Source organism: Grammomys surdaster, unplaced genomic scaffold (genome assembly GCF_004785775.1).
Source record: "Grammomys surdaster isolate TR1022 unplaced genomic scaffold, NIH_TR_1.0 125849, whole genome shotgun sequence".
Lineage (NCBI taxonomy): Eukaryota > Metazoa > Chordata > Mammalia > Rodentia > Muridae > Grammomys > Grammomys surdaster.
Window position 1 is genome coordinate 2,320,096 of NW_021620675.1, and position 17,086 is coordinate 2,337,181.

Consider the following 17,086-nt stretch of genomic DNA (forward strand, 5'->3'; position numbering starts at 1 on the left):
CTACAAAGCAGGTTCCCGGCCAGCCAGAGCTACTTAGTGAGGCAGTATTTCAAACAAAACAAACTAAATAAATAGTAAAGCATGTGGTATTATATTTCTGTACTCCCAGCATTCAGAAAACTACAGCAATAAGACTACCAGAAGTTCCAGACCAGCCTGAACTACATAATGAGCCTGTCTCCAATAAATAAATAGAAAATGTGTAAAAGCAAATGAACGAAAATAAATAACTGAACTGGGAATGTAGCTCACTCTGAGAGCACTTGCCCCTCAAGACACTGGGTTTAATCCTAGTGCCCAAGGAGGAAAGTTGTATCTCAAAGGAAGGATCTTAAATACATTACTTTTGAGAGGCAGAATGACAAATGATTTAAAAAAAAAAGCATATACATAAGCACAAACAGAATTCTGAGGTCAGGACTATACAAGGAGGCTGAAAAGATTGTTCAGTGCTTGAGAGTACTTACTGCTCTTGGGGAGGATCTGGATTTTGGTCCCAGCACCCTTTGTTGTGGTTCTCAACTGCCTGTAACTCTAGTTCCAGGCGATCTAATGCTGTCTTTTGACCTCTGTAGGCACCTGCTTGTACAGGATGCACATAAACCCATCTAGGCAGGCATGTACACACACATGTACACACACATACACATAAATAAATACAGTCTTGTAAAAAAACAAAAACACAGGACTGGAGAGATAGCTCAACCATGAAAGGGTAGCTCACAACCAAAGCATCAAGAAAAACATGGAACAAAAAAAGACTGTGCAGATGGGAGTCAACTGGCTGACTAGCAGCCTGTTGTTTGGAAAAGTCTAAGTCTAGTTTTCCCCTCTCTCTCTCTCTCTCTCTCTCTCTCTCTCTCTCTCTCTCTCTCTCTTTATTTTTATCTTCCTTTGGTTTTTCGAGACAGGGTTTCTCTGTGTAGACCAGGCTGGTTTCACAGAGCTCCACCTGCCTCTGCCTCCCAAGTGCTGGGATTAAAACCGTGCGCCACCACCGCCCGGCCAGAAATAACTCTTAAATGACACTCAGGGCTGGGGTGGTAGTCCTGAAGCAGGAAAGTCATGAGCTGGAGGCTGGGGGAGGAAAGGAGGGGACAGTGACAATGTGATACCCACCAGAGGGCAAAGTGAGCTTCATGTGTAATCTAATAAGTTATCTTATTTTGTTTGTTGTTGTTGAGACAGAGTTTAACTGTGCATAGTCCTGGCTGTCCTGGTACTCAGAGATCCTCCACTGCCTCTGCCTCCCAAATGCTGTGACTGAAGGTGTGCACCACTACCGCCCTGCTAACACTTGAGGTTTGTTTGTGGTTTTTTTTTTCCGTTCATTTTTTGACCTTTTCTTTTTTTTTTTTTTCCAGACAGAATCTCTATGGAGCCCTGGATGTCCTGGAACTTGTTATGTAGACGAGGATGGCCTCACACTAAAAAGAGATTGGCACACACCTTTAATTCCAGCACTTGGGAAGCAGAGGGAAGCAGATCTCTTGAGTTTGAGGCCAGCCTGGTCTACAGAGTGAGTTCCAGGACAGCCTGAGCTACTCAGAGAAAGCCTGTCTCTGAAAACAAAAACAAATAAAAGGAGGCCAGCCTAACCTAATCAGGGTACCCCTGAAATAGGTTTCAGGAGAACAAATTAGCCACTTCCGGGTAACAGCATCAAAGGCTGACCTCTGCCTTCCATGTGAGCATATGCTACCTACAAAAGAATTACCAACAGGCTGCAGGCTGTACTCTGGGTACTATCCAGCCCACTGCCCTTTTGCAATCTATTCAACAAACTGTTCTTTCCCCCCAAAATATAGTTATACATGTAAATAAACATCCATATATGTATATGTTCCTTTTTCTTTTTAAGATAGTCTCATTTAGCCTGGGCCTACCTGCAACTTGTATAGCCAAAAATAATCTTGAATTTTTGACCCTCCAGCCTCTATGTTCTGAATGCTGGGTTTACAGGTTTATGCCCCTCCCTGCTGGGACTAGAAACCAGGCCTTCAAATGTTCTAGGGAGGCAAACAGATACCAATAGAGTTGCATTCCTCAGCCCTGGCAGCTGCAACTGTTATATTGACTTAGTTCCAGCTGACAAGAAGTCTCATTATGGGGTCCAGGTCCATTGTCATAAGACAGGGCAAATAAGGCTGAATTTAGAGGAAGAGGTAATAAGTTGGTGCTTGCCATAATCTCTGAAATTATAAAGAAAGATAATGGGGACGTGAAATTCATTATGTAGAAAGTATACTTCTGCAGAAATGTTGAGTTACTTCATAAAGTTAGACCCATTTATCATCAGCACTCATTCACTAACCTAGATGTTTGCTGTGAGAATAGCATTCAGATACACGAGTAAAACACTACAGACAATTTTTTAAAAGCACACTACGTTATGATTAAAGTAGATAATAGTGGTTTACAAAGCATTACTCAATTGTGCATTGTTCGGTGTTTGGAATTGGAAACTTGAGGTATTAGCTATGGAGGTGCATGGTTACAGTCCAGCACTTGGAAGGTGGTAACAGAAGAATCAGAGTCCAAAGCCATGCTTGGCTACGTGGCCAGTGTGTGGCCAGCCTGTGCTATAGAAGACCCTGTTTCAAAAAGCAATAATAAATAAATAAAATGTAAAGTTTGGGGGAGATTTGTTTATTTGAGACACCTTTTCACTGTGTAGTTTAAGGTTGGCCTGGCTCAGCTCTGGAGTGCTGGACCACAGGTATTGCCAATCCCTGATCCAGCTTCAAAACTTGAGGCGGTTAAGCATGTTTGCTCTGTAAGTCTGTCCTTTTCTGTCATTATCTGCGGATGGACAGTGTGGTGGTCCACAGCCCAGGAGCAGCATTGTCCCCTCAGCATGCTCAGGTTGTAATGAGGCACGCTCTGTAAGCCTGCTTTCAAGGAGGGCTGCACAGGGGTCCTTGGGAGTGGGTGACACCACATTCTGCTAGGTCCTGGTCCTGGCACTGGCAGTGGAAATGTAGTAGGCTGTGCCAAGCACATTGAATTAATCTACTGTTGTCAAAGTCTCTTTAAACCTTAAAGGATTTAAAAAAATGTTTAACGTTTATTTTGTGGAGGGAGTGGAACATGCTGAAGCACATGTGGAGTCAGAAGACAGGTCGCAAGAGGTGGCTGTCTCCTTCCACCATGTGGGTCTGGGGATCAAACTCAAGTCATCAAGCTTGACAGCAAGCGCCTGCTGAGCCATCACAGCCGTAAAAGAATTTTAACAACACAATTGGATGAAATCAATTTGGATTAGGAAACAAAATAAGGATGGGGTAAAGGCCGAAGGTTTGGTTTCCTTTGCCTCTTCTTTCCACTAGACCTCATTTTCCCTTTCTAATGGATTCGGTGACCCTGTGCTTTGGCATTGCAGGGGTCAAATCCCACCACCACAGGACTGGCCACACTTGCACACTCACTCAGGCATCAGCCCCTTCCTTCTGCAGCTCACACAGAGCCACAGCTTGGTGCTCAATCTGCTGAATGAATTAGTTTCTTTTGTTTTTAATTCTTCAGCAGTTTTAAATTATATGAAATATCAACTGTGCTGGGCATGATGACACACATTTTAAATTCCAGTAATTGGGAGGGAAAGGCAATCAGATCTCTGTGAGTTTAAAAGACAGCCCGGTTTACAGACAGTGTTCCAGGACACATGGAGAAACCCCATCTCAAAAAAAGGCAGGCAGGCAGGCAGGCAGGAAGGAAGGAAGGAAGGAAGGAAGGAAGGAAGGAAGGAAATGAAATGAAAAGAAAAATAGGAAAAAAGAAAAAGAAGAAAAAAAATATTGAAATCCACAATCTGATTTCTGCTACCTTCTCATGGTTATACCACGTGTGCTTAAGCGTTGCTGGGAGTATAGTTCTGGCATTTCCTGTGGAGTTGGGCATATAGTTGCAGAACACCCTGCTGATAACTAAAACAGTAAGTTTTCAGGGGCTAGCAATGTGGCTCAGCAGGTAAATGATCCCACCAGGCCTGACAACCCAGGAACTCACATGACAGATAGAGAACCAATTCCCACATGTCATTGTGGCCTCTGGGTGCACTACACACTCACAACGTTAAAAAAAAAAAATTAAAAAATGTAATGTCAAGTTACATACCCAGTGAAAAGTTACATAGCTTCTGAGAAAAATCTTAGGAATTCGTTTAGCTAGGGTAAGATGATTGGAGGAAGTATTCTATAAGCCCTGGGAGGGTCTGGTTGCCTGCTCTTTCATTAATGATAGCCAACTGTTATGACATATTGGCATATTCTTTTTTACTATATTACTGTATTTTTATACCTCTACCTTCCAACCCTTATTCCATCCTAATCTCCTCCAACCCCCAACACTAGGTAGGAGAGAAAGAAGTTAGAGGGGAAAGGGGGCGTAGACCTCTTTTGACTACTTCCTTCTGATTATAGGGGCATTGGGATCCTTAGGGGCAAGTCCGGTCTTCATCTCAGGACATCTCCAGCTCCTCATCACCACAACAGCAGCACCTGGGAGCCCACTGCCATAGGACCTCTTGGAGCTCTCTTATTTATCCAGTCCCCAGAATTAAACTATCTGCAGCTGGCAAAAATAACACCACTGCTAGTGCACGAGACAAATCATAATCATCTGTGAAGCAGCCGCTTACCCAACACCTGGGATTAAAACAAGCACACATCCACATAACATAACTGGGTTTTAAAGGAAACCAAAACTCTCCCTACAGTGATGTCATTCTTGCATTGACATTTGAGGGATGAGAACTTCCCTTCGCTGCCAGTCATTCTTAAGTTTTATATGCATGGGTGTTTGTTTGCCTGCATGCCTGCATCCCGTGTGTGTGCCAAGGAGGCCAGAAGAGGGTACAGATCCTCTGCAACTGGAGTTGCAGCAGTTGTGAGTAGCCACCATGTGGATAGTGAGAACTGAACCCAGGTCCTTTCTAAGAGCAGAGCAGCCAGTGCTCTTAATCACTGAGCCTTCTCTCCAGCCCCACTAGCCATTTTTCTTACCAGTACTAACTCCAAAGGTGGTAGTGACATTTTTAAGAATTCTGGAATTTTGATTTCTTTAAAAATATGGGGGAGGGGGCGGTTGGGTGAGGAATACTATAAGAATGTGCTTTCATTTTAATCCTAGGTGTGGGGTGGTGTGCTTAGGACTGACCAAAGCAGCTGACCATGACTTACGCCTCATGTTGTAGCAGAAGTGTGGTTTGCCAGCTGTAGAATGAACGTGAGGGCCCTGAGAGGTGGGGTGGAAGGCTGTTGATCATTAGGGAGGCTAGCTGTAGTTTGTTAGTAGCTGTAGTCAAAGAAGAAACAAAGGGAAAGAAATTAGATTTTTTTTTTTTAAGATTTTGGATTTTTCCTCTTTCCTGTCTCCTGTCTATCCTTATTTCTCTCCTATCCAATGTTAGAGGGTAAAATGCACACACATGTGTGTGTGTCCATGTGATAAAGGGTGGAAAAAAGAACCTGAACATAGCCAAGACTGGCTACAGAAGGTAGTTTCTCAGGCTGGAGTGATGATGCACACCTTTGAAGCCGGAAAGATGCAGGAGAAAGATGCAGGCAGGTCTCTAGCCTCTGTGAGTTGAGGACCACATAGACCCTGCCTCAAAAAAAAAAAGTTTTTTACTTGGATATGTACAAGTTAGTGGTGTAGAAGAATATTAAGAGAAACATACTGTGGAAAGCTTATCCTTACTATTTTGGCTTACTCCCTGGTTTGGGGTAAATCACTTACATTCTCCAGGCAGTGTCCTCATCTGGCATGGAGGTGGTTTTAGGTTTCCACCATAACATTCAACAATTCTTTGTGGTTTCTTTGGATCGGAATCATTTGATTGTTTTGTTGTTTCTGAATTAGGATCTCAGAACTCTGAACTCCTCATTCTCTTCCTTTACCTCCCAAGGACAACTATAGGCGCATGCCACCACTCCTGGTTATTCTTCCTTTCTGTGAGTCACAAATAGTTAATTTTCATTGAGCTTCCTCGCTGTGTCTCCTATGAATGGACCATGCCACTTACTCAGAGTTCTTTGTGACTTTCAGACTGTGTGACTCCTGCTACAAAGCAGTTCAGGAGTGGCAGGCAGTGCATAGCCTATGTATGGGTTATTGACCAGCCAATGTTAACTGTGCACTCACATATATAAACCTCTCAGGAATGTAGCTGGAACACAGTGAGCACTCTGTAGTATAGCTCTTGTTCATGATTCTGTGTCAGGTGGGAAAAGCCACCTTCCATGCAGCCTCTCTGTTCAACTTTAACCCATTGATTATTTGCTGTAATGTTTTATTGGTTCACTATTAAATCTCCCATATTCTTAAATTATTTATACTAATTTTGTTTTTTTTTAAAGTTTTTTAGATTTATGTAGACTTTCAAGATATTACCTGAAAAAGGACTCTAAGTTCTCAGGGAAATGCAGCCTATCATACTGTAGGGAACATCCCAAAGCTCATTACCCTGTTAAAAATGATGATTGATACTGGCCCCTAAACAAACAATTTGACACACAGATGCAGGCTAGGGTGTTGCTCACATGAGTTCGTACCTAGCTTTCACAATGTCCTGGGCTTCTTCACCAAGACCATGTCAATTAGGCATGGTGGCTCACACCTATAATTCCAGCACTTGGGAGATAGAAGCAGGAGGATCATCCTTAGCTACGTAGTGACTTTGAGGTTAGCCTGAACTACTTGAGACCCTGTCTCCACTGCTCCTAAAAAGTATATGTATAGCTTAGTTTTCTTTGAGACAAGGTCTCATATAGCCTAGGCTGACCTCAAACTCCATATGTAGCTTGGAATTTGAGATCCCCCTGCTTTTGCCTCCTGAGTAAGAGGATTGCAGTTATACCTGGCAAGTTTAAGTGTATTTGAACTAACATTTCAAAATGTATTTATGCATAGGACCTATCTCTTTTTTTATTTATTTATTTTTTGAGAGTTTGTTTCTTCAAATAGAATCTCACCACATAGCCCAGGCTAGCCTAGAACTCATGGTGAGTCCCCTATCTCACTCCTCTGGGTGTTGTGATTACAGGGTATGCTACCCCATTGAGCCCTAGAACCTATCTTTATTGAGCACTGTTACTATCTTAGGATATTTTCAGAAAATACTGTTCTAATGAATTCCTTGGCTTATTTATAAAAGCTTTTCTGAACAGTTATTGTTGCTCAGTCCTATAATCCCAGCACTTAGGAGGCTGAGGCAGGTTGAGCAGCCTGGGCACAGAGTAAGGCTCTATCTTAAGAACTCAACCAGGCTGGGTGGTGGTGGCGCACGCCTTTAATCCCAGCACTTGGGAGGCAGAGGCAGGTGGATTTCTGAGTTCCAGGCCAGCCTGGTCTACAGAGTGAGTTCCAGGACAGCCAGGGCGACACAGAGAAACCCTGTCTCGAAAAAAACCAAAGGGGGGGGGAAAAAAAAACCTCAACCAATTTTTTTTTTCTTTTTCATAAATACTTTCAATAGTATCTCAAAGAAGATGATGTATTCTTCAAAGAGAAACTTGTATTTCTTTGTTTTAAATAAACTTGATGTTTTAAATTTACTTTTGTTATCTCTAGCTAATTTAGAAGAAATTGAAGAAGGAAATTCTCTTGACTCCTCAATCCAGCAAGTGGTGGGGAGTGGAGGCCAGAGGGTCATCACCATAGTCACTGATGGAGTCCCTCTGGGTAATATCCAAACTTCAATCCCTACTGGAGGCATTGGCCAGCCGTTTATCGTAACTATGCAAGATGGACAGCCAGGTGAGTTATACCCAGTAGACAACTGCTTACTTAGAGAGATTCTAGATCTGCCATATTCCCCTAAAAATGAGGCATTAAGACAGATTGCAGGGGGGCTGGAGAGATGGCTCAGCGGTTAAGAGCACTGACTGCTCTTCCAGAGGTCCTGAGTTCAAATCCCAGCAACCACATGGTGGCTCACAACCATCCGTAATGAGATTGGATGTCCTATTCTGGTGTGTCCGAAGACAGTGACAGTGTACTCATAAATAAAATAATAAATAAATCTTAAAAAAAAAAAAGAAATGAGATTTTTTTTTAAAAAAAAAAAGACAGATTGCAGGAGTGGGGGAGAGCCCGGAGAGGATAGAACAAAGAAGCTCTGCGAAGAAACAGTCACCAGGCTCCCCAGACTATGTCAGTTTCCCTAGGAGATAGAGTTTGTGAGTGGAACTGAGTCCTCTCGTCCACACTCACGCACAGGTGTGCATGCCTGTGGGATCAGCACAGGGAAGGGTGGGCCACCTGGGGCTGCACAGAAAGACATCTCAAAAAACAGATCAGAAGGCACAGTAGACACTGGGCAGTCAGGTACTCAGCACCAGGGAGGCAGAGGGAGGAGTATGGCTGCAAGTTTCAGGCTAGCCTGATCTAGTGAGTTCAGGGCCAACCAGGGATGCAGAGTGAAAGAACAGATTGAGAATGTACTCAGTTTGTAGAGTGCGTTTGTACCCTGCAAGAGAGCATCCTCCACCAGTCAGAGAGACACTTCAGGAGCCAAGCCTGCCCACACCTTGGTCTCCAACTCCCAGCCTCTAGAAAATGGATTTTGTAAGGAAAACAGGCTACCGTGCCTACGGTAGGCACTGTCATGTTGTGTAACAACAGTTGTAGCAGGTGACTACAGGACGATACCTGCTGGGTGTGCTGTGCACTCGTACAGGGAGATGATCCGTGTCTAGAGAACACTCACGTGCAAGCCTGTACTCTGCACAGTAACTCAGTGTAACCTAACTTTAACGCCAGAACCTGTTCCCATTGGAGCTTTGAATCCTTTTGTAGTCAGACAGCTACAAGTTGTCTGTAGTACCACTGTCAGAATCTCCTGTGTCAGCAGGTAAGGTGGCTCATGCTGTTCCTTCAGGTTCCCTCCCGCCTGGGCCACCTTTCTGGTTTCTCTGTGCCCCTGCATATCACCTTTTGACTTGAAGCTCATGTCCCGTTGTTTTGGGTTTTGCTTTGTGAGATGGTCGGGGTCTTGCTTGGTAGCCCTGCTGTAGACCAGGCTGAGCTCAAGTTGAGAGATATGCCTGGGTCCGCACTGAGCACTGGGACTAAGTGTGTGTGCGCAGAGAGCTGAGCCTCCAGACGTTAAAGAGATATCACAGACAGTATCGGGGAATGCAGTGTGACTAGAGACCCTGGAAAACAAGTCAAGGGGAACGGGGTGTGTAGCAAGAGGCCCATTTTTCTAATATCTCCTGCAACAGGGGTGTGGCTTGGTGGTAGAACAGTTTGCCTTACAAGAAGCCATACCCAGTATATAATATTAAATTCACTTTTCTCTACTTAAAATCAAAGAAGCCTTCTTTGTATATTGTGTGTTCATTTTCTCCCACTGGTGTGCTTTGGCTTGTAGTTCTAACTGTGCCTGCTGGTCAGGTTGCAGAGGAGGCAATAATTGAAGAGGAAGAGGAAGAAGAGAAAGTGCCATTGGTGAAGAGACCGAGGATGGCAGAGATGACAAACAGTGTTGAGGAAATGAAGGTAATGAATGAGTTCTTACCAGTGAGTGAGAAGGGGAAGGAGGGAAATGGATGCTGTGGTGATGAGGGCTGAAGCCCTCTTCATTTTTTCTGTCTTCCATGTGGGAAGTCCATGCTCAGGGATTCTTACTGTGGTGGCTCTGTTTGCTTTACAGGAAGGCAGTGAGCGAGAGATGCTGCAGCAGCAGCTCCAGGAGGCCAACCGCAGAGCCCAGGAGTACAGACACCAGCTCCTCAAGAAGGAACAGGAGGCAGAGCAGTACCGCCTCAGGCTGGAGGCCATGGCTCGGCAGCAGCCCAACGGAGTTGACTTCACCGTGGTTGAGGAGGTAGCTGAAGTGGATGCTGTCGTGGTGACAGAAGGAGATGAGGTAGAGAGAGCAGCGCAAGTGATGAAGTCAGGAAGGACCACAGAGCCTCACCCTAGTGTTTCCATAGAAACTGTTTCATCCTAACACCCAACAGGCACAACTTGGCCTCACTCATCTTATTCTTTGTAAGAAGAAAGTACAGAGGGCAAGTGCTGTGTACGAACTAGAATGTCCTTAAGAAGGTGACAATGGCGGGGCTCAAGGCCTGTGTACGAACTAGAATGTCCTTAAGAAGGTGACAATGGCGGGGTTCAAGGCCTGAGCCTAGGAAGGCTGTGCGTGCAGCTGGAAAACTCAGAGCCACTTTAGGGGCATCTGAGAGACCAAAAGGCCAGGACCAAATCTCTCAGCTCATATTGCTTTAAACAGAGAACTGGGCATTATGGGTTGATTTTTTTTAAATAGTTAGCTTTATATCAAAAGATTTTAAGATAATACTTGTAATACATATACACCAAGAACCTTTAATGATTATTCCTGAAAATTTTCAAGTGACCTGAAAATTTGCCTTAGATTTATGAAACTGATGAAGTTGTAGGAAGCCTCCTCTTGAAGAAGAGTGAAGGATACCATACATTTCTAAAGGAGCAGGCACACAAGTTCTCCCTAATTACCGAAAAGAAATCTCTAGCCAGGTAGTACACACCTGCAATGCTAGCACTCGGGGAGCTGTAACAGAAAGCTTTTTGAGGTCAACCTGAGCTAAAGAGAGTCCTTCAGTAAAAGAGGCCCAGATGTGGTGGCGCATGCCTTTAATTCTAGCACTCGGGAAGTAGGCACAGGCAGAGTTCAAAGCCATGTGGTCTACATACCAAGTTCCAGGCCAGCCAAAGCTACACAGTGAGACCCTGTCTCCAAATGAAGCAGAACAAAGCTGGAGTGGAGAGGTGGTGGGTTAGGAATTTAGCTCGCTGTTCCAGAGAACCTGGCTTCTATTCCTAGCACCCGAATCAAAGCTGCTCACAATTACACGTAACTCCAGCTCCCAGGGAACACGCCCTTTTCTGACAGGTGTGGATGCCCACAGATAACAAATTTATATATACATATAAATAAAAATTGTAAAAATTAACAACAAAAAAATTAAATTAGTTGAATGCAGTGGTTCACACTTTGGGAACCTGAAACAAGAAGATTGACATGAGTTTGGAGCTAGCCTGAGCTCGATAGTGAGTTATAGGTCAGCCTGGGCTACAATGTGAGACCTTAATGCAAGAAAAAATCAAGTGTAGTGGTGTGTACCTCTAATTCTAGCACTCAGACGGGAGAGGCAGGAGGATCTCTGTGAGTTTGAGGCCAGCCTAATCTACAAAGAGAGTTCTGGTATAGCCAGGACTACATACAGAGACACTGCCTCAAAAATAAAAAATTAGCAAAGAAGGGCTGACTTATGATTGCCTGATAAATTGTGTGTCCACAGCTTAGATACAGTATAAAAACAAAATTAAAATAGGCATAGTGGTGCATTCTGTAACCCCAGCAATTGGAAGGTGAACCAGATCACCGTAAATTAAAGGTCAGCTTTGGCTTCAGTAAGATCTTTCTCAAAAATAACAACAAAACCCAGAAAGGCCTACATGTGGTGACGAGGCTCTCTCTTCCCTGCACTTGGGGAGCAGAGGCAGGCTGTAGGATTCTAACTAGCCTGGCCACATGGTCAGTTCCAGGCTAGCAGGATTACTCAGACCCTAACAAGGAACGGAGGGAAACCAACCCTGAGGACATAGCTCAGTGGTAGAGCGTGGTGCTTAGTGTGCAGGGAACCCCTGGGTTCATCCTTTGGCACTGTACATATGCAGCAAGAGGAGGGCAGAAGTGCAAAGAAGAAAATCATGGACACCAGACTTAAAATCAGGAGAGAGCTGTGCTGATGTGGACAGCGAGTGCAGAGCTCTGCCTTCCAGGCTGTGCTTCCAGAGCACAGAAGGCAGCCAGAAAGAGGCTTTGTGCCCCGAGTCTCTGGTCTTGAGATGGAAACTATATATTGGTGAACTTTATAAAACTGCAACCAGGAGGATCAGTTTCAAATTTCTTTAATTTTTGTCACTGTAACAATAACTTGCTTCCAAACATCTATTTATATAAAATCAAGCTCTAAACTCTTGAAATTGTATAACATTTGGCCAAATTTTCTATGTCACATGGGACACTGGTGCTTTCTGTAGCACTTAGCATCCTGTAAAAAACCGAGGAGTGTGGCAGACATGAGGACTGAGCAGGCTGGGGAGGTTTGTCCCTGTTTGATTTTGTGTGAGTACATTGCTGCTTCTATTAGTGTGGCCATGGAGTCTGTGCCCTATAGTGCTCAGGTGACAATGGGACCAGGTCTCACTGCCACAGAGCAGGGAGCCACACACCCAGGACTCCCCTCCCCTCACTCTGCACATTCCCTCTGCTCAGGCACTTTTGCAAAGATTTTCAGTGCTGGGTTTTTGAGAAAGGGTTGGGGCAGGTCTCTCTAGCATGAAGTGTATGTATGTGTTTGTATAGCTGGACACAGTACTCATGCCTGTTAGCAGTCAGGAGCTACAGGGGGAGGATTGACAAGAGTTCAAGGCCAGCCTGAACTACACAGTGAGTGAACCTGTCTCAAAACCACAAAAACAAGACAGCTGAACATTGTGTCTCATGCCTGTAATTCCCACTCAGAGGGTCACCGGATCTTCAAGATGAGACCTCTAGGCAGTACAGTGAGGTTCTGCTCTAGGGCGGCATGTATGTCATTTTATGAGGTCCTAGATTCAATCCCCAGGACTGCAAAAAAACAATATTTAAACATTTTTTAAACAGGGTGTGATAGTACATGCCTATAATCCCAGAACTGGGAGAGGGAGGCAAGAGGTCAGAAGTCGAGGGCCATCCTTGGTGATTTATCAAGTTTGAGGCCTGCTTACACCCTGTCTCCCCAAAGTGGGAGAGGAATAAGCGCGCAGAGAGGGGTTGGGGGGTAGGTATTGTAGACCTGCTTGCTTTATTGCAAATTAGAAGAAACCAGATGGACATGTGCCAAGTACACATTTGAATGACTGTTGAGAGTATGGTTTCCTAATTAGTGATCATGAAGAAGACATGCATTTTTAACCTGGAAAAGCTTGGCAGTTAACATGGTTCTATTTACCTTGATTAGTGAAATAATTTGTTGCAGTGTTCCAGAGGTATAGAATCATTTTTGGCTCAAAATAGGCTGAAAACATAATTCTCCAAATCACATTTAGCAGAACTGACTATTAGAGATTTATAGGCAAAAATAATCATTTTGAAATGAGATTTGATCGAGGGAGGAGCTTCATCTGCAGGGGAGTCTTCTGTCTGCAGAGCCCTTCTGACTCCCTGGGGCTGGGGTGCTAGCAATACGCTGTTGTGGGTGCCATTTCAGAGCCTTGGTAACTAGAGGGAGCAAGTTCCTTTGTAGGTGGCTTTTGTTTATGTTCTTAGAGCATATGTTGACTTCAATTCCCTTCCTTCTTTTAAAGGAATAGATGCTAACTCTGCAGAGGATACCATGCCTAACCACCTCATTATCTTGAGTAGTAACTGTGGGGATGGGATCTGGTCCATCTAGTCCTCCCTTCTGAGCAGAGCTTCTTTCTACCCTTAGGGAGGACCGTTTAGTTGTTCCAAGTCACTTGAGATGGGTAGTGTCAGGAAAAAAGGTTCCCTTCCATTTACTTTAATAGATGCCTATCATCTCAAAAAGGAAGTAGGCTTTGCTTTCGGTTAGACTGCAGTGAGTGTGAGAGGGTGTGGAGAGGGTGATTTCAGTCAGTTAGAGGTTAAGTACTGAATGGTCAAGCACAGAGCAACATGTGTGAAGCCTCAGCACTGAGGAGGAGGCCATCCTGGGCTACAAGAAGACAATGTCTCAGAAACAAAAGATGGGGCTGGAGAAAAGGCTCAGTGGATAAAAACACTTGCTATATATAAATTTGAAAGCCCAAATTCAGATCCTAGTACCCACTCTAACAAACCAGGCGTGGTCTCTGGTGTACCTGTAACCCTAGTCCTCAAGAAGGACAAGGCAGGAAAATCACTGGGGCTTGCTGGCTGCCAGCCTCACCAAAAGGGGGAATTTCAGGTTCAGGGAGAGACTATGTCTCAAGTGAATAGGCAGAATGTAATGGAGGAGAACACCCAATGTTCCCTTCTACCCTCTGCCATGGACACATACATGCACATACACCACACTCATGTATATACAGCACACACAAACACACAAATAAGTAGAAATTAAGTATTGAATACAGTAATACCATTTCATAACTTCACATAACCTTCCAGGTCAGCCTTTTTTGTTTGCTGCTTTTTTAAAAACTGAGCTCCATTCTGTAGCCCAGGCTGGCCTCAGACTCAGGGCAACCTTGTCTCAGCCTCTTGAGTGCTAAGACTATAGGTGTGAGCCGCCTCATCTGGCTTGGGTCGGTTGAGAAGATGACTCTTAGATCTGAGTTAAGACATCTCAGCAGATAAGTGGAGCTGAGTCAAGTAGCAGAGGAGGTGTTCAGAGCTGGGGCTCGAGCAGGGAGAGCAGCAGCTTAGGACTACAGTGAAGCTGCTGCAGGATTACCAGTGTTACGTCATGGTGCAGAGGAATGCAGTTCATTGTAAACCCTACATTTGCAGTTTGGTTGTAAGTCTTTCACCCCAAAAGAGAAAAAAATGTTACAATTTCTGTTCTTCCTGGCTTCAGGAAGTTCATGACAAATATGTAAATGTGCCTTCCCTCCGTGTCTCTGCCTCTGCCCTCCCCACTCCCTGCATTATTGCAGTGCCAGAGCAGAGACCTCATGGCTGACATAGGAAAAAGCAGCTTTATGGGTTTTTTGCTCTAAACTCTGTGCCTTAAAAGACACTTTTCTGTCAGATGTATATTTACTTTTTTTGTTTTGTTTCTAAACAGTCTTACTATATAGCTCTGGCTGCCTGGAACTTGCTTTCTAGACCAGGCTGGCTCAAATGTATAAAGACTTCCCTGCTTCTGCCTCCACCTCCCGAGTGCTGGGGTGAAAGACACCTAGCAACAGGCAGTTTTTAGATCCCTTTGCTGGGTGCATATTAGTGTATTTGTATGTAAATACATAATGGATCTCTCAGTTTTCTCTTTGAGGTTCAGCTCTAAATTATCTGGGATAACCTGGAAGCTTACTAATTTACATAGAGAGGGTCTCTCTGAATTCCCTTAATCCAAAGGGGGAGGAGCACATGGGATGCTGGAAGTGTGGAGCATTGAGTAAGGATCGTTGTGGGAGTAGAGGCCCAAGGAGATGGTCCATGTTTATGAGGAAGCAAGCAAATAAATGCAAAGGCACCATGGTCTGCACAGGGACAGGGGTCTGAGTGAGCTGCCCTCCATGGCTGGTGGCCTTTTCTGCCTGTTGACGCCACCTTGGCACATAGGGCACATACCTTTAATATCAGCACTCAGGAGGCAGAGACCAGTGGATCTCTGAGTTCCAGGCCAGCTAGGGCTACACAGTGAGACCTTGTCTCAATAGGAAATGAAAAGCCCTTTAGCTTCCAGACAGGAAAACGCAGATGAGGGGCTGTGGATGGACAGAGGCTCTGCATTCCTAGCTCAGAATCTCATGTTGAGAGATAACTCATTCTGAGAATGCTGAAGTGGTCATCCCCTAACGCCAGCCACTTCGAATGTTGTAAGAGCAGAGGCACATGATGAACTCTTATCAGAAGTTCCTAACAGTGAGCAGGAGTCACTTTTCGTCCCAGTTTTTTGGAGACTAGTTTACTGTTCTCTACTTGAGCACATGAATTTACGCCAAGGTTGCCAGCACGCACTTTAAGCTCTTATCTCTATTTTGTGTTTTGTTTTCCTTCTTTGAATCAGGGTCTCACTGTAGCCCAGGCTAGCCCAGGACTCCCAGCAATCCTTATGCCTTAATCTCCCATGTACTAAGATTACAGGCTGAGCCATCATGCCAGAGTGGCTCTAGCTCCATTCACCATGGTGCCTCTACCCTTTTTGGAGTGTGTACTCCATTTCCTGTCACTCTGCTTACCAAGAGACCAAAAGCAAGAAGGATATGAATTAGAATTAAATAGGCCTGAGCCTCTGGTGCTGCCCTTTCTAAGGTTTTAACCTCTCTCGGGTTAGGGGGAGGAAGAGAATTCCTAAACTCTATACAAGTAATTAGGCTTGGTTATAGCAGGAAATTGTGAGCCTCTCTGTCTCCCCTGCCCCTGCCCCACTACTGTTTCTGCCGTCCCACGGCTCTTGTATTTGGAAGGCTTTGCCAGGCACTGGAACATAATTAGTCGGTCATCTCTAATCTGTGGGACTCACCTTTCCTTTCTCTCCTCCTTCCCAACCACATATTTTGTTCTGAGGTGGTTTGCCTCTGAGAACTAACTGGGTTATACCCTATATTCTATATTCCCACTTAGTTTCTGACATCTTGATATGTCAGCTGTTACAGTAGCACCTCTGCTCCCTGGCCTTGCCCAATGTGTCTTTCTGCCAAGGCCATGTAGAGGTGGGTGCCCTGGGATTCTTTTTACAGTGTCCTCTTGTTTTCAAGTTGTCTGGCAGCTTTATGTACAGTAAACTTTCAGGAAAACAAAGGTTTCTTTTTTATTTAGGATAAAATAGTAGGATTCTGATGAGCAAGCTCATATGTACATGTGTGTGGATGAGCATCTGTGTAATGTGCCTATATAGATCTATATTATATATACAGTTTTGTACTGTCGTTTAAAATAAAGACATTTCTTAATAAAATGTTGGTGTTGTTGAATTCTTTACACCTTGGTAAGAAATGTTCCTACTACTGTCTGTTACACCGAGCAGTCCAACCAAGTGTGTGGTGTGTACCTGCAAGTCCCAGTGCCTTACCTCTTGCCTTGGGTTCTTTTTTATTTTATTTCGAGACAGGGTTTCTCTGTGTAGCCCTGGCTGTTCTGGAACTCACTCTGTAGACCAGGCTGGCTTTGAACTCAGAGATTCCTCTACCTCTGCAGAGGCTAAAGGGATGCACTACCATACCCACTCTCAGTTTTGTTCATGTGTGAGGAACATCACACTGAAGGGAGCTAGCTAAGTATGAATAGGACTAAACAGTATCACCACCATCTTGGGGCAATCAACTGTACCCCTTTGCTGCCTGAAGAACATTCCAACTGGGCTTATTGACAGTTTGTATGCCCTCCACAGAGAGAGAAAGAGAGAGAAGACAGAGATATGAGGGTCTCACCTGATGT

At 44.5% G+C, this 17,086-nt stretch overlaps 1 protein-coding gene across 2 annotated transcripts in view; it reads left to right on the forward strand.

Moving 5' to 3' along the window:
• Positions 1-16,607, forward strand: part of Gabpb2 (GA binding protein transcription factor subunit beta 2) — a 37,183-nt gene extending 20,576 nt beyond the window's left edge. For both annotated transcript variants that reach the window (XM_028789699.1, XM_028789698.1), the window contains exons 6-8: positions 7,573-7,758; positions 9,377-9,504; positions 9,659-16,607. In XM_028789699.1, coding sequence (XP_028645532.1) covers positions 7,573-7,758; positions 9,377-9,504; positions 9,659-9,958 — 614 coding nt within the window. In that variant the 3' untranslated portion in view covers positions 9,959-16,607. The remainder of the gene's footprint in view (positions 1-7,572; positions 7,759-9,376; positions 9,505-9,658) is intronic.
• The last annotated feature ends 479 nt before the right edge of the window (positions 16,608-17,086 follow it).